Here is a 22992-nt window from a genome sequence, read left to right as displayed (position 1 = left end):
GCATGAAAACACCCAATAAATGATGTGTAATTATCTGTTTAATCAAAGTGGAACACTTCAACCAATTTTTTAAGATGGGGGTATCTATGTCATTGGCGTTGCTTTGCAAGCAAACAGTGAACTTTGATCATTTATTGTACTAGCCTTAATTTTTTTCCCCCGCGCAACCTGGAAAATACATCGCTCTATGCAAGCTAGTGATGTTTCCCCGATCTTGTAGCACTTATTGTACCTTTTATTGTTCCCCTTTCAATTACACGTGTTTGTAGGATCTTTCTGTGATTGTCTTAATCAGCTTTCTGGAGTAAACATGCCGTTAAGCCCTGAACAAGCTGCAAAAGCTGTTGCAATGGTAGAAGATGGTCGCAGCATGCATTATGTTGCAGAAGTGTGGAGGACTACACCTTCTATGATTTCCAGAACTGTACGAAGGTACAGGGAAACTGGAGACTTTCCAAGGAGACCAGGATCAGGCCCGAGAAGAGCAACATCGGAGAGAGATGACTGCTTCTTACAACTTCAAGTTCTCTGCAACAGTCACACCACCGGTGTTGAAGCACAAAATCAACTCCACCAGGTTCAAGGGGTCAATGTTAGTGAGAGAGCCATTCGAAGAAGACTGCTAGAAGCCAATCATAAGTCCAAAAGACCTGCTAGATGTCCGGAACTTGCCAGAGAGCATCGTACAGCTTAACGACGTTTCACAAGGGAACATCTTGGCTGGACAGTACAACAATGGGATCAAATGTTGTTCACCAGTGAGTTGCAGTTTGGCCTCCGATCACCTGACGGAAGAGAGAGAGTCTAGAGAAGGCCAGGGGAAAGGTATTCCCCCTGCACTTCTCATTCAGGATGCCTTTGCAGGGTGGTTCTGTGATGATGTGGGCAGGAATCAATACAGCTGCAAGGACGGATTTGGTCTTTGTGAAGAATGGGAGACTTACCGTATATCAGTATGTGGAGGAAATCCTTCTGGAGCGTGTTGTGCCTTTCGCTCCATTTATTGGTGATGATATTACACGAATGCACTATAATGCATGCCCACATATTGTGAGAATTGTGCAAGAGTTCTTGGATGAAACAGGGATTCGTGCTATCATTTGGCCTGCTCGAAGTCCTGATTTGAATCCTGTTGAGCATGTTTGGGACCAGCTGGGGAGAAGAGCCCATTAGCACTATCCAGAGACCCTACAGGATCGACGGAATGTCCTCCTGGAAGAATGCGAAATGATTCCTCAACAGGACATTACCACATTAATCAGGAGCATGCCTGAAAGGTTGAATGCTGTCATTGGTGCAAGAGGTGGCAATACACGCTTTTGAAGATGCGAACAGAGGTTCCCAAGATTGCCTCCTTGGTCTGTGAAGTGAAAGTGTGAAGTGTATATCATCAAAACAGAAGTGCCTTACTTTTATGAGCTTACTAAGGCCCGGTTTCACAGTTTGAGTTTAAGCCGAAGCTTTAGTAAGCCACGCACGCCGCTTAAGCAAGGCTTACTCTTTGGCTTAAATACTACGAGTTTCACAGTAGGGGGACCATGTGCAGCTTTACTAAGCTGAACATCTCCGAAGTTGGTAATGCTTGCGCATGCGCAATGATTCAGTTCTCATCTTTGTTTACATCCGTACTAGTGTATTCTAAGTTCCTTGACATCCGTAGCCTATGATTGATTGACTTGTAGGTTATACATCGTTTATCAGCCAAGATAATTTAGAAGAGTGAACGGAAAATGTGATTCCAATAATAGTAACAAAAATAAAGTTTAAAAATGGTCACTCGCCCGTCCTGCTGACACGTACTACCACTACAGTCTAAAAGGCCATAACTTCTGAACCATTCATGCAAATAATGTCCTGACAAGGTTATTGTAATCCTTATAAAATACTGGAGGAGGTCAAACAATTTATTTCGATGAGGAATTCGAGGATAATATCGAAATATTTATTTAATGTTAAGGAGTTATATTTTTTACCGCTGAGTATAGCATAAAATGGCTTTTAGAGGGCAAACGGTTGGAAATTGGTATATACCATCGCGGACTTTTTTGTAGAGGTTTCTGTGCTCTACAATTCATACACTTACACTTGGGGTCTATCGTTGATGGTTCACGCAGCGTAAGCCAAGAAAGCAAGTGACCGACCGACATTTTTGTCTCTTTTACTGTATATCGGAACACGGAAACTGTATTATTTCACGAGCCTCGAAATATATTCAGAAATATAAGTTATTTAATCTTAATGTTATTGGTTTTACGTCCCACTAACTATGAATTTGAGCACCTTCACCACAGGACTGAGACAGGATCGAACCTGCCAAGTTGGGCTATAAGAAGGCCAGCGCTCTACCATCTGAACTGAATCCTTAGCTTAAACCTCAGTTTCATACAGCTTAAGCCAGTCACAGATAAGCTCGGCTTACCACTTGCACTCCCCACTGTGAAACTCGTCCAGAGTTTAAGCTCCCGCTTAAGCCCGATCCAAGGCTTAAGCGTATACTGTGAAACCGGGCCTAAATATTTCCTTGAAATGTGCATCTCTGGCTTAATTTGTTCAATTTGTTCATAATCGTCTATTCTTTTTGTTGTTAGACCCTTAGATGCGACCGTACCACAATAGTCTATTATAAGATAGTGGATTAGTGTCGTAAAAGTATAATAAATTTAAAATAAATTTCAGTTTTGAAAGAAATGTAAGTGTTGGGTTTTCGTGCCCCTCAGTGTATAATTAGTAGTCCAGTATCACTAGGTAGTTCAAGGCCTTGGCTAAATGCCACACCGATAAATTTAGCTCAGTGATTTAATGCAACCTCTCCGTGTGGGGACCTTGTGCTTGGAGCATTCGATTATGTGCATTTAATACACTGATGTTCATTAGTAACTAGTGGGCAGAAATATTCATTTCAGGCAAGGAAATCTGTACAGCCCTCAGATCAAAGTCATATAGAAGCTTAACACTAGCACACAACTAAAGAGCGAGGGGAGACAGAGTGAGCGAAGATAAGCATGTCAACTCATTGAGGCAATGCTTATACACTGACTTAGCAAATATCATGGGATAGTCTCCTAATAGCGTGTGGGGCCTCCTCTGGCTTTGTGAACTGCAGTGAGACGGAAGTGAGTCGACAAGTCCCTGGTAGTCCTCTGGACGCAGCTGACACCAAGTCGTTTGCAGAGCAGCCACCAATGCTGGTTTGTTCGTGGGTGAAGGATCCATGGCACGGAGCCTGGGTTCCAGGACATCCCAGATATGTTCAATAGGGTTCATATCGGGGCTCCTGGGTGGCCATGGCAGTCGTTGGACCTCCGCTCCATGTTCCTGGAACCATTCCCGGGCGATGTGGGAGTGATGTGGCGGCGCGTTACCATCTTGAAACACCGCAGAACCGTCTGGGCGCTGGAAGGCAAAAAAAAAAAAAAGGTGGAGATGGTCTCCGAGCAGCTCAAGATATCAACATACCGCATACCATTAAAAGTCTTCCAGAACAACTAGGGGGCCCATTCCATACAAGGAAAATGCACCCCAGACCATAACAGACACACCAGTGCCCTGGACCACACCTTTGAGGCAGGCGGGATCCATCGCTTCATGTGGTCTGTGCCATACACGGTGCCTCCCATCAGTATGGTGCAGTTGAAATCGTGATTTGTCCGACCATATCACGTTACGCCATTGTTCCAGTGTCCATCCCTGGTGACTGGCGACAAATGCGCGTCGTTGTGCCCGATGACGTTGGGTTAACATAGGCACCCGTGTGCGGCGCCTGCTCCCATACCCCATACAACCCATGTTCCTACGAATTGTCCACTGGGAGACGTGTCTAGCATGGCCTGTGTTGAATTGAGCCGTGATTTGTTGCACGGTTGCCCATCTGTCACTATTGACAATCCATCTCAGATGTCCACGGTCATCGGGGGTGGCTGGACGGCCGGTCGTTCGTCTGTTGTGGACGGTGACACCTGCATTCAACCATTCACGATACACCCTGGGCATGGTTGATCGTGTGGAGCCGAATTCCCGCACCACTTCCGAAATCGCACTTCCCATCCATCGGGCACCAACCACCACACGCCGTTCGAACGGTGTCAGCTCACGACGACGTTCCATGTTACACCTGTCACATGCACAGCCACTGCTCATAAGGTCTCTTATACAACTGCCGCTGGCACAGGGGGCGTGTGGTGCGCAGACAACACACCTGCACATCAGTGCTCCGCTATCCCATGACATTCGCTCAGTCATTGTATTTACAAAGACTTGTAAGTGACAGTTCCTGAAAATATAAAGGACTTCTTCAGTGAAAAAATACGAATGAAAGGCATACCTATTGTGTATTTCTGTTTTACATACTGTATTCTTCGAAATGGCCACTCATATTTCTAGGTTGCCAGGGCAAACGGATATAATTCAGAAAATGGCTTGCACCCTTCTAGATAAATATTAACATTGGCTTTACGTTGCACCGATACAGATAGATCTTATGGCGACGATGGGGTAGGAAAGGCCTAGGAGTTGGAAGGAAGCGGCCATGGCCTTAATTAAGGTCCTAACAGTTCAAGTAAACATGTTAAATACCTGGCAAGATGGCCGTGCGGTTAGCGGCGCGCGGCTGTGGGCTTGCATCCGGGAGATAGTGGGTTCGAGCCCCACTGTCGACATCCCTGAAGATGGTTTTCCTTGGTTTCCCATTTTCACACCTGGCAAATGCTGGGGCTGTACCTTAATTAAGGCCACGTCCGCTTCCTTCCCACTCCTAGGCCTTTCCTATCCCATCATCGCCATAAGACTTGTCTGTGTCAGTGCGACATAAAGCCAATTGTAAAAAAAGAAATCACCACTACCACCATCCAAAATCAGACATGCTCCAGGCATTGTCATAAAAACACAGTGGAACATTCCCTCTCCTGTCCTCTCCTGTAATGTTAAATTTTTAATGTATGTGTTCTATCAACCACATAACCTGCTCTCCATCTGCTACCTTATATATTTCACTGTGTGATATTTTGCAAAAATTAATGAAATATAAGATATTTTGATTTCAATAATGCTGGTTTGGAATGTAGTATGGTCAAACTATGTGCACTTGTATGATTTTCCCTGACATTTCTTTTCATGGCAACTATTTATGCATGAATGAGTTAAAAATTTCAGTATGAAGTGAATGACTCAATATTGATGTTAAACACTGGTCGTTGAGATAAGTGTTCCAGGTGGGCCGTGAGAAACGAACAGCAAAAGAAATGAACTACATTAAACCCTGTTTACCTTTTGTGTGATAGGAGGACTATTTCCTCATCCCTCATTCTAGCACACCGTCCAAACAAGTGAGTTTTGTAATGAGTAGAGCCGTGCAGTCCATGTTGAACAGTTGCCAAATTCAAGGCGTATGAGTTGAGATTGCAATTCATCACAAATGTCCTAATGGTTAAATTAATACTGACATTCCTACTCTGTTCTGTTACTTGTTGGCCAGTTGCAGAGATTGTTTAGTTCTTTGTAGTGCGTTGTATTAGGCTTATTGGTGGCAATACATACAGGAGCATAGTTTCTCAAAACAGTTCCACATGGTCTTCCCACGTTACATTTCGTGTTTCACACTGTGTTGTAACTCAATCTTGTCAATGCGATTTACAGTTTGTAGACAAAGACTCTGTTACAGGGAAACTGTTTCTAATTTGAGAAACGTGTTGTAGGAAAGCAAACAACAACAACAACAGAAGATCATTTTAAAATCTCAATTTTACCAATGCATGTAGTTCTGATAATGTTCATGATACTCAATTAAAGGGTTCTGAAGAGCCATCATACATGCCAACTTGTGTACCTGTCTCTTCTGAGTCTTTGTCATCGATTGCAACCTGTGGGGCAGTGAAGCAACAATAGGTATCATCATTTATTGAAAAGGAAATGAGTAACTTAGAGAAAAAGAAGCTAGACAAGTCATTTCCACAGTTGTTTACCACAGATTTCCAGCCTTTATTGTGTGGAAGAAGTGAAAAGATTTTTTTAGCCTTCTGTACTAGATTCACTGAGTGAGTTGGCTACGCAGTTTGGGTCACATAGTTGTTAGCTTGTATTTGGGAGATGGTGGGCTTGACCTCCACTGTCAGCAGCCCTCAATAGGGTTTTCCATGGTTTTCCATTTTTACACCAGGCAAATATTGGGGCTTTACCTTAAATAAGACCACAGTTGCATCCCTCCTGTCCTATCTTATTGCTGACATAGGACCAGTCTGTGTTGCTTGGGACATAAGAAACAAACAGCAAAAGAAATGTACTACATTAAACCCTGTTTACCTTTTGCCTGATAGGAAGACTATCTCCTCATCCCTCATTCTAGCAGTATGTGAACAATGTATGATACTCGCTTATCAACATACTGTGTAATGACAGGTTCCAATGTCCATTTAACTACAGATCCTTTGACATCTAGGAATACAGAGGCTACCTAGCTGTCACTGCACATTTTGTAAATGAATGTTTCAAAGTATTAGTTCTGAGAATATAAATGGGTCACTGCAAAAATTTGTTGAAATTGAATTGGGTATTGAAATGGACAGTTGAATTGAAGGAAACGAGATAGAGATATATTGACGATTGTTAGACACCATGTGTACTCCCGGACCGAAAATACCCTGTATTGGATTTTCTTTTTGTAAATAAATCTGAAAGAGAAAATTTGCCTGATGGCTGACAGTTTTAATCTTGAGTTTTAACCCAAATCCTGCTTACATCCAAAGATCAGACAAAAGAAATATTGTTCATATGAACTGATTCCCTTATAGGGACAGCTATCAGGTGGATTATCTAACTCCTAGTACTCCAACCTATTACTACAGTTTAATGGATGCACTGGAACATGATACTAGAAAGTAATCATGTGTCCCAACCCTACTTGAAACTAGAATATTATATTTAGTTATAGACCTACATACTTCTGTAATATTTATTTTAGTTGAACAGATATAATTTATATTATAACACAAATACTGGCTGCTTGTCACAGTGCAATTTGGGAATTGGTTACATATTACCAAGTTTTACTCAATTCTCTTTTGATTAGGACTGTTCAGAATTAATGAAACTGAATGTGAAATTTTTATTTAGGGTTAATTTCTGGTTGTGTATTTGCAGCTTGCTAATGCAGAAGAAACTGCACAAGTTCGAGCTTGCATCATTGGCAAATTTGTGTCCAGAAACACCTGAAGAAGCCAAATCCCTTATTCCTAGGTATGTTTCTCAAAACTCTGCAGGATTTTGCTATTCTATATTTTGTCTATATAATTAAGCCTTGTATTATTTTCTTACTATAGGAATGAGGGGTATTTACTGAGCAGAGTGGCTGTGCTACGACTATAGAGCCAAACTCTACATTCAAGAGATGAGTGGATTCGACCTCCACCTTCAATTGTCTTGAGAATGGCTTTCTGTGGTTTCCCTTTTTCACTTCCAGGCAAATTCAGGGACAGTTTCTATTCATATAATACACCTTCTTTCTCAACTTCACCATCATTCACTTCATCTTCATTACCTATTCAACTAAATTTGGCAGCAGGAAGGGCATCCGGTCACAATAACATGCATAAAATGTCATCTCACCTCATCTCTGACCCCGTACCATGAAACAGGACTAAGGGATAGACATACAGGTATGAGGGGTATTTCTAAGTAAAGACAGTTTTACAATAGCCTGGCTGAGTAGCTCAGACGGTAGAGCACTGGCCTTCTGAGTCCAGCATGGCAGGTCAGTCTGGTGGTATTTGAAGGTGTTCAAATACGTAGACAAGTTAATAAGTATCTGCAATTTTGCTCTAGTTGTCTTTAGGTTGGCTCTATGGCATTTTGTGCTCACCAGGTGCTAGATGGCACCATTGTCTACATCTGTGATAGGTTTCAGTGTTGTCAGATCAGTACAGCTTGTGCTGTTGCGATGTAAAGATGGCTGCGCCACACTCTGTTTGCACCATGGAAGAACAGTGTTCCGTAATCCGTTTTTTGTGGTGTGAGGGTGTACCAGGAGCAGAAATTAATAGAAGACCTTGAGCACAATACGGGTACAATGTTTTGCCACAGCAAAGTGTTTACCAGTGGATTGGATAGTTCAAAACGAGTCGCACGAGTGTGAAAGATGAGGAAAGATCCGGGCGTCCATCTACAGCCGTAACTGATGCCAATATTGAACAAGTGCGTGATATGATCCTGAATAACAGACGAGTGACTATAGATGGTGTGGCAAACTGTATGCACATTAGCCATGGTTCTGCGTATGAAATCATGCATATCAGGTTTAACTTTCACAGAGTCTGTTAGTGATGGGTTCCAAAGCAACTCAGTGAAGAGCAGAAGTGGAATTGTGTGAGAATCTGTCAGCACCTACTGGACCGTCATGCTAACGAAGGTGAAACATTTCTGAAACGGATCATCATTGAAGATGAGATATAGGTTCATCACTTCGAACCAGAGAGCAAACGTCAGAGCATTGAATGGAAGCATCTCAGATCCCCAGTCAAAAAGAAATTCAAGAGTCAACCTTCTGTAGGAAAAGTGATGCTCACAATGTTTTGGGACTCTCAAGGCCAGTCTGGGAACATTACCAGGAAAAGGGGGAAACATTAAACAGTGAATGTTACAGTGATATGCTGGTAAACAAGTTGAAACCTGCAATTCGCAACAAACACAGAGGTCAATTGTTGGAAGGAGTTCTTTTGTTGCACGACAATACACATACTGCTCAAACTCTTCAGATGCTGCGATTCGAGGTGTTGGAGCATCCTGCATACAGTTCTGATCTCGCCCCGTTGGATTACCGTCTGTTTGGTCCACTTAAAATGCTCTGAGAGGCCATCGATTCAGCTCCGATCAATAGGTGAAGGAAGCGGTGTATACCTGGCTTGCTGTGCAACCAAAAACTTTTTTTTTTGTAGAGGGTATCAGAAAGTTTGTAGAATGGTGGATGATGTGCATTGAAAAGCAGGGTGAATATGTTGAAAAGTGATATCAGTAAAAAGTAATAATTGTAATAAATTATAAAAATTGTTTGCAGATAAAAGAACTTGTGCGGGACACAATTCCGGCACCTCTGTGTCTCCAAAAAACCAAAAAAGTAGTTTGTGTAAAAACAATAACATTATTAAAAATTTTGCAGTAAAATATGAAGAGCTAAATATTAATTTTCTACTTTTCTAAATATTTGTAATCTTTACATCTGTCATTATATTATTATTATCATCATTATTCTTGTTGTTATTATTATTATTATTATTATTATTATTATTATTAATGAATACATTACAGTTGGGAGAGATTCTGGTGTTAGTGTTGTAAATCTCTTGTGTTTAACATGAGCAGTTTTCTCTTCAGAAAATAATTTTTTGACAGTTCAAAAAATCTGTTCACATGCACAGAACTGAAGTGTTGTTTGTTGTCTGCTTTCATTTTTTTTTTTTAAGGCTCATAATTTTCCTGTTGTACTTAAGATCTGGGTTCTGCTTTAAAAATTAAGATCCAAACTCTTCAGTAGCCATGTTCAAAATATTCTCAAAGATATCTCTCATCACACTTACATGCCCTTCTTCTGAAGCTGTGAATTTTGTAGGAGATTGCATGGTGAAGTGTTTTCTGGGTCTAACAGTATGCATCTGCTTTTACAAATATTGTTGTCCTGTGTGTCATGGAGTCTGTTGGGAAACTCCACATTTGCCATAGTCTTGTGAATTTAGAATGCTTTTTGAATTTCATTGGTGATGTGTAGTCATTCCATCGTTTGCTACTTGGATTCAGGAGTTGCGTAGAACACTCATATCTCATCACCTATAATGATGTGACCCAATAGTCTGTCGCGTTCATGGCAGTTGGTCAAAAATGTCAGTGTACTGACACTTCCTCTGAAGAGGATCTTTGAAGCCTATCAGGAGCACCATTTCCTGAAAACCAAGTTTACTACGGAATGCTATAGGGAACTAACTTTGAAAATCCTGACAACTGCAATGACAGTGAGAAATCGAGTTGTCTGTTTAATTTTACTGTACCGGGTGAGCTGGCATGGTTAGGGGCGCGCAGCTGTGAGCTTGCATCCGGGAAATAGTGGGTTTGAACTCCACTGTCAGCAGCCCTGAAGATGGTTTTCTGTGGTTTCCCATTTTCACACCAGGCAAGGTTGTACCTTAATTAAGGCCGCTTCCTTCCCACTCCTAGGCTTTTCCTATCCCATCGTCGCCATAAGACCTATCTGCAGTGTCTACTGCAGGCATAACATCATCAATTATTATAAATGGCCATCCTGAGAGTGGGTCACCATGCATTTTCTCTCAACCTTTCTTGAATAACTTCACCCACATATGAACTATGACATCAGTCATACCACTGGGGCTGTATACTTTACAAATCTGGTGATGAATCTTTGCCAGTGTCACATTTTTGCTGTCAAAATGATCTTATTTTTCAAATGGTCTTAAATATTTAACTGACATAGTACAAAGCACACTCTAATGTCTGGCCATGCTTGCCATGCTACAGTAACCGAGTAGACCGTACAGCCAGGGACTCGACGCCGAGTGTTGGGCGGCGGAAAATAACCTGACTCCCCACAAGAGCCAACGGCTTCGGGCGGATGAGCTCTTGTGGGAGGGTAATGGGCCCTCAGCAGAGGAAATGCTGCTGAAATACCATTGAGCTGCAGCGTCTGTACCCCAGAGGGACGGCTGCAAAAGGCGTCTGTTCTCCAGGTTAGGGGCGGCCTAATTATATGCTGGCAGTAGCTATAAAATGCCCTCAGCGACAGACGAAGCGACCCGTCGGTTGAGGAATCATTTGTCGCATCTATGGCTACGTCTCTTCTAAATTCGGAACATACTAGGGCGTCCCCTCAAAGCGACGCGCGCCACTTACACCCGAGTGACGTGATAAATGAGCAAGGGTTACCTACTCATGGACGGGGTAGGCTAAAGAAGCTAGTTCAACCCAAACAACTACTGAGATTTGCTACTCTCAATATTGGTACGTTGACAGGCCGACATCGTGAACTAGCAGAAATGCTTAAAAACAGACGTGTCAACATTGCCTGCATCCAGGAAACCAAGTGGAAAGGTTCAAAGGCAAAAGAAATCGGAGATGGCTACAAACTCATCTATCATGGTACCAGTACACGAAATGGTGTAGCAATAGTCGTCGACCAGAACTACTGCAACAATGTCACCAGTGTCAATAGGGTGTCAGATAGGCTTATGTCTATCAAGATTGACTCAACTTCCATCACTGCCCACATTGTATCTTGCTATGCACCTCAAACTGGATGCACTGAGGATGAGAAGGATGAATTTTGGAACAGTCTGGATGCCCTCCTTCGAGCAATTCCCCAGGATGAGTCCATCATTCTTGGAGGAGATTTAAATGGACATGTCGGGTCTCACAAAGAAGGATATATGCGATGCCATGGAGGACATGGGTTTGGTGTGCGAAACGATGACGGATGTCGGATACTCGATTGCGCAGAGGCTCATGATCTGATTGTTACCAACACATATTTTAAAGAGAGGCCAACACATCTGGCTACTTATACAAGCGGTGGTCATGCTACTCAGATTGATTATTGGCTAATCCGTCAACAAGATTTTAAGCTGGTAACGGACACTAAAGTAATTCCGTATGACAGCATTGCCCCTCAACACTGATTGCTTGTCCTCGATATTCGTAGCAGTGTCACACAACCCAAACCTAAACCTAAGACTGGGCCTGACCGAATTAAGTGGTGGCGGATGAATGCCCAACGAAACGAGTTGATGACAGCCTTGGCAAACTTCTCCGTGAAGTCCGATCAATCGGTTCAAGACATGTGGAAAGATGCTGTGGAACAAATACATCAGGCGGCGACCAAAACGTTGGGAAAAACCATACCCGGACGAAAATATATTGATAAACAAACCTGGTGGTGGACAGACGAAGTCAAGCAAGCAATCAAGGAGAAAAAGAAAGCCTACAAGACTTGGTGGAACTCACGTCTTGATACTGATCTTCAGCAATATCGCGACCTGAAATCTGCAGCAAAAAGAGCTGTAGCTGCAGCAAAAGACCATTATTACCGGTCACTATGACCAGCTTGACACACCATCAGGAGAAAACAATATATATCGTCTTGCTAAGTCCCGTCACCGTTCAACTCAGGACATTGGACACGTAATGCACATCAAGGGAGCCGACGCCAAACTGCTACGAGATCAACAATCCATTCTCCAGCGTTGGGCAGATTACTTTAATAACATCAGCAACAAAGAATTTACGCATCCACCAATTTCTAGTCCTGATCCTATCGTAGGCCCTGTTCCCTCAATTACATCCGAGGAAGTAATGCTTGCCATTAGCAAAATGAAGCAGATGACTTACCAGCGGAAATCTGGAAAATGCTCGGAAAGCCTGCTTCAGAGTTCCTTGTCTCACTCTTCAACCAAATCATCGTCGAGAAACAGCTTCCACACACATGGACAACTAGCACAACAGTTCCAATCTGGAAGGGAAAAGGAGATGTGAGTGATTGCTCGACCTATCGCCCTATGCGACTCCTCTGTCATACTTTCAAGATCTTTGAACGTGTACTTGACAGCAGACTCAGATGTATTGTCTCTGTAACACCAAACCAGTGTGGATTTGTTAAGGGATGCAGTACCATCGATGCAGTCCATGCCACACGCCTCTTGATGGAAAAGCACAGAGAGAGACAGAAGAGTGTACACATGGCATTTCTAGACCTAGGAAAGGCTTTTGACCGTATCCCACACGAACTTATTTGGCGAGCTCTTCGCTGTCATGGCGTCCCTGAAGAGTATGTAAGCTGGGTGCAACTTCTGTATCGCAATTCCACTAGTGTTGTCCGGAGTCCTGCTGGAATCTCTCCGCCTTTCGATATCACTGTGGGTGTTCATCAAGGTTCTGCCCTTTCACCATTACTATTCATCCTCTGCATGGATACGGCAACAGCTGACATACAGACTTCACATCCCTGGACCCTTCTTTATGCCGATGATGTGGTACTTGCACAAGAAACCCGTCCTGAACTCCAGCATCAGGTTCAAACGTGGAAGAACAGACTGGCTGAAAATGGACTGCACCTCAATATCCAGAAGACAGAATACTTGGAATGTGGCCCCCAAACCAGAGGTACCATAAGTATCAGTGAAGAAGACCTGCAGAAGACCATGCAATTTAAGTACTTGGGATCCGTCGTCACCTCTGATACTCCGATGAGGGTAAATGCAGCTTGGCTCAAGTGGAGACAAGTCACTGGAGTCCTCTGTGATAAAAAGATGCCTCAATATCTAAAGGCAAAAGTTTATAAGAGTGTGGTACGGCCAGCAGCGATCTATGGGACTGAATGTCGCCCCATGACGAAACAACAGGAGCAAATGTTGACAACCATGGAGATGAAGATGCTTCGATGGTCCATGGGGCTGACCCGATGTGACCACATAAGGAACACGGACGTCCGGCAAAGGTTTGGTGTCACGCCCATCATAGACAAAGTGAGGGAAGCCCGTCTCCGCTGGTACGGCCACGTCATGAGAAAACAGGACGACTCAGTTGCCAAAACAGCGCTCCGCATCAACCCAGAGGGAACAAGACCACGAGGAAGACTGGCAAAGAGATGGACTGACAACATCAGGGCAGACATGCACAGTGTTGGCTTAACACCAGAAGATGTCAACGACAGACAGAAATGGAGGAGATGTAGCAAAGCAGCAGACCCTGCACGTCGGGATTAATGCTAAGAAAGAGAGAGAGAGTACAAAGCACACTCATTGTTACTGTAGCTACAAGTGGATGTCTATTTGTGAACATGTGCGATGTTACGAATGTGAATGATTTTGGGAAACAGTCCTTATTTCCAAAATATCTTTGTAGTCTTATCTTTTAAAGCAAAAGATTGTTATGAATAAAACACTGACTCTTTTATTGATCTAATTTAATGTAGGATGACCAAATTAATACACATACCCATTTAGATTTGAAAATGAACAACACCACATCACCAATTGGGGCTATTTACTAAGTTTCTTATCCTCACAGCAGGGCTCCAACTTGTCAATCTGTACCTGGAACGGGCAACCCTTCTATAATATCGATTAACCCTTTCCCTGCCAAACTAAAATGCTGTAGTACTACTATAACTGCCAACCTAAATTAAGATGAAATGTAAGGGTTTACTGAAAAATTTGTACTTGCCTCGGTTTTAAAGCTGTATAATTGAATTTCTTTTTTATGATTCGTGATATATCCATGTATGTCATGTGATTTACTTTGTTGTCATGTTTGTCTTTATGTTCAGAACAAATCCATTATTAATTTCCAGTTTTGTAATTAAATTTGCAAATTTGAATTGGTATTTGGCATAGTAATAATTATTTTTTAATAAATTTTAATGTCACTGTTAGAATCCCAATGTTGTCTTTTAAAATAAAAAGTTTCGAACCTACTATCGGCAGCCCTGAAGATGGTTTTCCGTGGTTTCCCGTTTTCACACCAGGCAAATGCTGGGGCTGTACCTTAATTAAGGCCACGGCTGCTTCCTTCCAACTCCTAGGCCTTTCCTATCCCATCGTCGCCATAAGACCTATCTGTGTCGGTGCGACGTAAAGCCCCTAGCAAAAAAATAAAAAAATTTTTAAAAATGTTTTAAATTTTTATGTTTAAAAATGTCCAAGTGATTTTAGTTTTTGAAATTTACAGTTGAGGTTAGTTTTGTCATGTTGACTTGCACCTCGCCAATTAATACTAAGATGTCCGGCTCCATGGCTAAATGGTTAGCGTGCTGGCCTTTGGTTACAGAGGTCCCGGGTTCGATTCCCGGCAGGGTCGGGAATTTTAACCATCATTGGTTAATTTCACTGGCACTGGGGCTGGGTGTATGTGTTGTCTTCATCATCATTTCATCCTCATCATGACGCGCAGGTCACCTACAGGTGTCAAATCGAAAGACCTGCACCTGGCGAGCCGAGCATGTCCTCGGACACTCCCGGCACTAAAAGCCATACGCCATTTCATTTCAATACTAAGATTATTGTGTCTTAACTTTCGTCACTAGTAGTAATAGATTATTATTAGGAGCAGCAGTCTTGAGGAGGGAAAACACCTGTAGGCCTAATATCTATGTCACGTTAGTTGTCACTATGTGTCTTACCTTTTTTAACTTTGCTGGAAGAAATATCACTGTCAGTTCCTAACAACATAGCCTTAAATTGTCTTCATCACAAAGGTATTCCGCATAATATTTTACCATCTTACCCTACGCAGATTCACAGTATAATATGCAAAAGCATGATAAAAACAATACTTCGCGCAAAACAAGCTTGCTGCACAACATTTGTGGCACATGACATGACATGCATGTGCCAACCTCATAAGGAAATAGAAAATAAGAAAGTTAATCTCTTTTCCAAAGAGAAAATCGTGTTTACTTGTGGGTAGAGATACCATGGATTAGCCAACATGCATTCAAGCAATTTATACGCCATATCTGGCCCATCTATCAGCCAAGAATAATATTCCCCTTGGTCAGTGGGGATTCAGAGGCCTCCTGTTTGTATCCAGAGCTATAGAATACGAAAATTTAGTTTCATGACGTGGAAAAAATCTTATTAACAGATCATAAGAGATTCTCTCCATTTTTAATTTTTTTTTTTTTTGCAATTGGCTTCACGTCGCACCAACACAGATAGGTCTCATGGCGACAATGGAATAGGGATGGCCTAGGAGTAGGAAGGAAGTGGCCATGGCCTTAATTAAGGTACAGCCCCAGCATTTGCCTGGTGTGAAAATGGGAAACCACGGAAAACGATCTTCAGGGCTGGCGACGGTGGGGTTCGAATCAATTATCTCCCGGATGCAAGTTCACAGTTGCGCGCCCCTAACCGCACGGCCAACTCACCCAGTTCTCTCCAAATTATCCAGTTTCATTTATATCTGAGATTGTAATCTCTGGCTAATAATAATTTTCCAGTAAAAATTATTAAGTATAATTTTATTGTTAAAATTATATAGGCTACTTAATGTAAGTTATGTATTCCAGACATGTATGGTCACCCTCACTGGAGGACGGATAATTTATTTCTAATAAATCTTGGCACTACTACTATTACAAAAGTATTAAAAGTTCCTAAGATTCCCCTCTTCTATTTCTGCCTGCATACATTGTCCAATCAGTTAAGTCCTCGTGCTGCTATCCTGAGAGCCAGTCAGCACCTGGTTGGAAGATAATGTGACTTCACTATTGTTTTATTAGTATACAGGAGAATACCATTATTAAGGAAGCCGAACCAGCTGGTAATTAACATTGTGCAAAATGTAATTTATAATGTAATTACAGGCATTTTTACCATTCAGGGAATAATGGAGATGTTTGCTATTATTATATGTTTCACAAACTTCCAAATACCTCTGCATACATTAGTTCTATCAAAACACTGTTCATATCTTGTACATTCTTACTGTACAAGCTATGATTCATTAACTGAAGTTCTGGGACTAGCATTGCTTACGTGGAAATATTGTTCAGTTGTCATGGTAACGAGTTAGGTGACATTGGTTTTGGTTATTGTCATGATTGTTTTTATAAACTACAAAACTGCACATTTATCAGCCCCAATATAGATCATGACTGTGGATATGGGAAGGAATGACCTCTGGGAAAATTGTGGGAGAAAGGAATTGTAAAATGGTTTCCACGACAACAGCAGTGGTATTGAATTAGCGTCTCTCAGCCACATAGTTCTAAGTTGTTTAACAACCCATCATTAACCAGTAGTACTGCTAGTCTACAGTAAGGCTGCAAGCATTGTCAATATGGTCACTTCTTTCTTTTACCGCCTTCAAATATCGATTGCTCATGGCATTTCAAAATAAACTATTATAGGATTTGTAGGCCTGATTTGTTTTACGAGATGACATGTTTGTGAGAATGAAAGTATTTTCTTTAAATGGCCATCAACTTCATTGGTAGAATTGGTGTACTAAAATACTTGTAAAAATCTTTCTTTTTACCATGCCGTTGGCAATATGAAACCAACATTTGATGAAAGTGTGTAGTATGGTAAAGTATTTACCAATTTTTTCTTGTCAAATATATGCAAATGTTTATTACAGTTTATACTTGCATTTAGTTGTAAACAAATATTGAGATTAATGTATGTTCCAGTTTCAAAATCATATAAATATGTTATAGATTCTAGCTTTGTTTAACTCATTAACTTAAGATGGTAATGTTCATTTCTGTGATTCATTTGCGAGTTGTAACTTTTATCCCTTAATAGCGAATTAGAATAGTCTTATTTGCTGGAAGGGATGAATTCATTGTGTAAAGCATGAAGTATGTTAAATCAAGGAGCAATTTTGATGTAAGTAATAGTCTAATTGCTAACAATTAATATCTTAATTTCTTTAACTTGTATATGTAGCCATGTTCAGTAAATACCAACAAGAACCAGTTTATTATGATTTGGGCCAAAATACTGAACTTAGCCACAATATAATCCTTGTTTTCCTGTATTTTGGGATCTAAGAATAGACCTATATATCGTGCAGTCTCGATACAGCACATTCATTGCTCACTACTGTTGATGCAAAGAAGCTTACTATGTACATTTTTTAAACATCATTACTATATGGTTTGAATACATTTCTTATGATCTTGCATTGTGTTTCAGCTTAGAGGGTCGTTTTGAAGATGAAGAACTTCGCCAGATCTTGGATGATATCCAGACGAAAAGAAGTCTACAATATTAGATTTGTGTGTTATACTTAACTGTACAGGACATGTATTTTTTATGAAGACTTTCACCCAACATGTACGTGTTATGTTATCTTGTTCATCATTTCAGTGACATAAGATGTGTAGAATCTTTATCAGATACAGTGTGCATTTTGCAGCAACAGGTAACAAATCATTGATTTGTGTACTTTCTTTGTTCTTAAACAATCTTGGTATAAGCCACTTCACAGTTCGTATTATCAGAAAGGATGTCGGAGCAAAAATGACAGTGAATTCATGTTTTCATATATTTTATTAATTCAGAACTTATATGTGTTTATATGTCCTTATTGATGTTTTTACCTTAGACCTAGTTTTTAATGTCAATCAGATGAAACTCTTCTTCTGAATTGAATTCCATGCTAGACTGATTATTTTACTTTGCCCATACCTTGGCAGTGTATCGTTCTTATTTTTCATTCCTTTGTGTCGTCTAGTTTATTTCACACTTATTGAAAATGCAATTTGTCATGCCACCAAGCACTGTGAATTTTTTTTTTTTTTTTTTTTAAGATCCTTTCAGTTTTATACTACTGCAAGATTGTTGCCATCAGTATGGCTATGCCCCTTAACTGCAGCGTTATTTGTTTTCTACCTTTCCATTTGCTCATCTTCACTCCCTTCTAGCATCTACCCCACATTCTTTCTCGTGATACTATGTCCTGTTCTTTCTTTTTTAATTATCTTTTGGTGTCTTGTCATCGATAACATTTTCACTGCAGTTCTGAATTTTGTTTCTTATGGTAAATGTTTATTTTTCAGTTCATTTTTGCTACACTTATTTCTGAATTCAGATGTAGCAGATATGATTACAGTATCTTCTTTTACCACTAACAAATGTATTATAATCATTTCAAAACTATGTTAACTTTCATCCAAACAAGAAAACCCCATGATGTTCAGCCCTGATCAGTTTTGGGCTACCAAGGGATTGTTGCTCAGCCCAAAGGCCTACAGATTACGAGATACAAGATGATGCATGATTAGCGTGACAAATCTAATATTCTTGGCTTTCTTAACTGGGGCCACTATCTCCCTATCAATAGCTCCTTAATTGTTCTCATGTTAGCTGAGTGGGCCTTGAGCCAGCCCTCAGATCCAAAAAAGAAATCTCTGACCTGGCCAGGAATCAGAAACAGAGTTGCTAATTCTAGATCACGATGCCAGCTTAACTTTTGACCATCCTTTTTATATTATTGAGGATAGATTGACTCTAAATGTTAATTTGGAAGCTAAAATAGTTTCTTGCTAGATATATATAACCTCTGTGGTTCTATCACTTGTACATTCTAATGTACTATGTAAAGATAAACAGTGGCATTTAAAATTAAATAATCTATTGCAAATTTTTTTAAGAAAGCCAACTTACGCAGCTACAATTGTTGTCATTTTCACTGCGTGGCAGTCTGTGGGTTATCATGTTGGGCAGCAGTGATCTTAAACCAAGGCTTGTGATGGACTGTATGTGCCGTGAGTTTGTTTTTATTGCAACTGCTTGTACTACTTGGTTCATTGTTCAGCTCAGCAATACACTATTGACAGTCATTAGTGAAAAGTAAAGTTGTATTAAATTATATTTAATTTTCTTAGTGATAATAAAAGTTTTATTTATGTATTTTTCTCATTCATTATTCACTAACCTAAGAGTCCATTTGAAACCAAAGTTTTTATAGACTAATAGTGTTATATTCAAACATGACGCTCATTGAAAATGTAAAGTACTTCAAAGTACTGTACATAGCAGTCATAAATTAAAGTAAAACCTATGTCATCTTCTTGGTTTTCCCACTCATCTCCTTCAGTAATAAATGCATTGAAGCGACATCCATCTTTAAGATGTACAATATTATAGGTTAGGATCCACCTTTCAATACTCCGTAATAAGATGGTAAAAAGTAGTTACAACCTGTTTAATGGGACCGGTTTCAACACATTTTAAGTGTCATCATCAGCCAATTTGCGAAGATCTTAAAACAACTAGCACATTGAATACAGGCAAAAAATTAACATTGTATCATAACGTAGCAATTCACTAAATGTTCAAAACACAATAATCACAGTCAAGAGAGTAAACAGAACATCACTATCTTGCGCCGAAAACAAATATAGCTGAAGTTCATAAGCAGGTCAAATATTCGCTTATGTAAAGTCGTTGCTAGGCAGGTCTTGTAGGCATTTGTTTCTCCGGCCGAAGAGCAAAAGGTGACGTGAATGAAGTCCTAGGAAAACAGTGTAGGATTTAATTTCGTCAAATTTCAAAGTGGATATATAGGTTTTATAAAATAATTTAAAACGTTAAAAAAGAATAAAGCCAAATAAAAAATATATTTAAAAAATAGGAAGAAATAATGAAAGAAATACGAGGTTCAATACGGAACAATAATGAAGTTTTTAACTTTAAATCCATCTTTAAGACGTTCATATGCACAATTTTGGTCTAAAACACTTGTCAAACATCTTGTTTCAGTATACAACTGTTTGCTGCTATTGGGGATGTGCCGGCAATGGACCAGGTGGAACCGGTTCCAATAATTTGAGAACCAATACTCTTGGCTCTGGAACCTGATCCATTTTTCTGTGAGAACAGTTAAGAACTACATGTAGCTAAATGATTGCAAGTAAGAAATGAAGAAGATATCAGTACAAGTTTTACTCTAATGACTAAAAAATTAACGTGAATTACTATGGGCAGGAAACAATTGCTCTTGTCTGCTTCTCATAGTAAAGTAGAATTTTCCCTTGTAATTTTTTGTCATCGGGACCGTAATTGCAAATAGAGAATCGATTGAATGGTGGTTTGGATTGATTGATAGGTTGATTGATTGATTCAGTTGCATTTGGTTAATAATGATTGAATCAAAACGTACCGTCTGATCCTGAGTCAGGCTTTACTGTACGCTTTTATGTCCCAGAATTTACATTATCCTGCAATTAAAAAAAAAAATTATCTGAGTCTCTTCTGTTTTCCCTATGTTCACAAAGTCCTCCTGTCCCCACTTTTACATTACTGAAATTTTGAATTTTCTGCCATTTACACCTTGTCGATCAGTAAACATAAAGCAAGATGGTGATTTTAAAAAAAGAAAGCACTTGGGATATGGAACGAATGAAATGCCTTTGTGGTGACCTTAACCTGTAGTCCTCATTTTTCTGGGAACATGCCTGCCACTCTGGGTCTATTAAATACCTCCACTTAGCAGGGTAATATAGCTCACAAACAATCTACAGAAAATTTACCTAGAATTTTCTAACAATAAAATACGACAGTAGAAGTCCGGTATAGCGAGGACTCCGTTGTAGCAACAGAAATTTTTTGTGCCTTGAAAATCTCTATATTAAACTTTGTTGGCCACAAAACTGTTACAGTGGCAGATAGGGGGTTCCTCACCGGTATACCGGCGGACTTGAGCAAAATAGCTCTCGTGGACCCAACACACACTTCACAACCTCATTAATCACCAATTCATACCTCACCAGTCGCCTCGCCTTTCCAGATCACAACTGGAATTGTAAACCCTGACCTCGGTCAAAAATGTTTCGATTGTAATGATCAGACTATCGCCAATCATGAAGAGTCTTCTGACAAATGAATCCACTGGCTCGGACATTCAACATCGCGGATCCGAGCAGAGGCACCATTTGGATACGGTGGGATGTCACGTAGAAGATCAAGGCGAGTCAGAGCGCCTGGAAGCCAAAGGAGCATGCAGCCGCAGCAAACTAAGAGAACACTTAAATTCCTTCTTTATATTTTGTTCTGCTATCCCTAGATCTCTTAAAGTATTCTTGTTACATATGAATGACTTAAAAGAGTTTGCTTGGTCTTGCATTAGCAGAAACTTCCACCCAATGAATATGGCACTTTTTTTTATCTGCAGTTAAGTTTCCACACTGAAACTTCTTCTTCCTGCAATGAAAGAACTTAATTAAAAATTTCTGTTTTAGGCTAAGTATGAAAATCTGGCATAACAATGTTCATGCACTATGTAGTTTAATGAATAAAACACATACAAGTTACGTTTTTCTGTTATTGCACTATTCACTCTGTATGATGACGTCCAACATTATTCTATTCACCAGTTCAAGATATTTCACAGCTGGTTTATTACAACCTTTCTTTAAAATGTATACTTTCCCCTCATCCTTTAGTGCCTACATACATTGTCCGCCCATTGCACGGTATGTATCTTACATTTTCTATTTAAATTGTTTATAATACTATGTGACACTCACATCATGCCTGTGCATTACAATGGTGTTCAGTTCATCAACTAAATCAGAACACTGTAGCTCTTGAGGTTATATGCGTGTTGGTAAGAAGAAAGCAGCATTTGTTGGATGATACGTGATACAAAATTTCTCTGCTGAAACCCCACTTTGGTCAAAAAGGAACTTACAACATTATTATAGGCAGCCATTCAATTTTTGGGTTCAGATTATGCAGGTTTTCGAACTGGTGGGGTTCGGATTAGTGGGGCTCCACTATATATCAAAATATTTGGGTTTTAATATTTCTGTGTATTTCAACTGCATACAGAAAGATTGTTCTCAAACTGAATACCACTAAGACACAGATTCTCTATCAACCAGCCCCTGGAGAAAGACATAGAGAGATCAATGTCTCCATTGACCTTGTGAGCCTTCAAGTAGTAAACTCCTTCCCTTACCTTGGCAGCATCTTCTCATCAAGCACAAATATAGATTTGGAAATCCAATTTAGAATCAACCGTGCTGGAGCATCCTTTGCCAAACTATGATTCCGAGTATTTGTATTTGTTTCTTCAAAATGGCGCCCGGTAATGACGACGTAGTGTTTTATTCTCCGAGTAAATTAACCGTAAAATGTGACGAAAAGTGCGGAAAATGTCGAAAATTAGTGAAAAATGGAATGTTGTGTGATTCATGTGATCGATGGTGGCATTATAAGTGCGGAAATTGCCCTAGAGACGTAAAAACTAATGAAAATGTTGACTGGATTTGTGAGCAGTGTGTTCGGAATGTTGTTGTTGGGGACGGCGTTGACGAAGCACCGAAAACAGTCGATGAGGAATATAAAAGTGCATTAGAAATTATAAACATTCTAAAAAAGGACAATGAGACTCTTAAAGTTGAAAATCAAGAATTAAAAGAAAGACTGCGATCGCTAGAATTTGGGACTGACCATTCTTCGAGTGATATACCGGTACAAGTAACAAACTCGAGCA

The 22992-nt window shown here is 40.2% G+C and overlaps 1 protein-coding gene across 1 annotated transcript in view; it reads left to right on the top strand.

Moving 5' to 3' along the window:
• Polr2D (RNA polymerase II subunit D) overlaps nt 1-19403 on the top strand; it is a 72777-nt gene extending 53374 nt beyond the window's left edge. The window contains exons 3-4 of the mRNA XM_068228341.1: nt 7132-7227; nt 17685-19403. Coding sequence (XP_068084442.1) covers nt 7132-7227; nt 17685-17763 — 175 coding nt within the window. The 3' untranslated portion in view covers nt 17764-19403. The remainder of the gene's footprint in view (nt 1-7131; nt 7228-17684) is intronic.
• The last annotated feature ends 3589 nt before the right edge of the window (nt 19404-22992 follow it).

The sequence above is a fragment of the Anabrus simplex genome, chromosome 6 (genome assembly GCF_040414725.1).
Source record: "Anabrus simplex isolate iqAnaSimp1 chromosome 6, ASM4041472v1, whole genome shotgun sequence".
NCBI lineage: Eukaryota > Metazoa > Arthropoda > Insecta > Orthoptera > Tettigoniidae > Anabrus > Anabrus simplex.
Note: the sequence above shows the minus strand (reverse complement) of the source record. Positions and strands in the feature narration are given on the sequence as shown.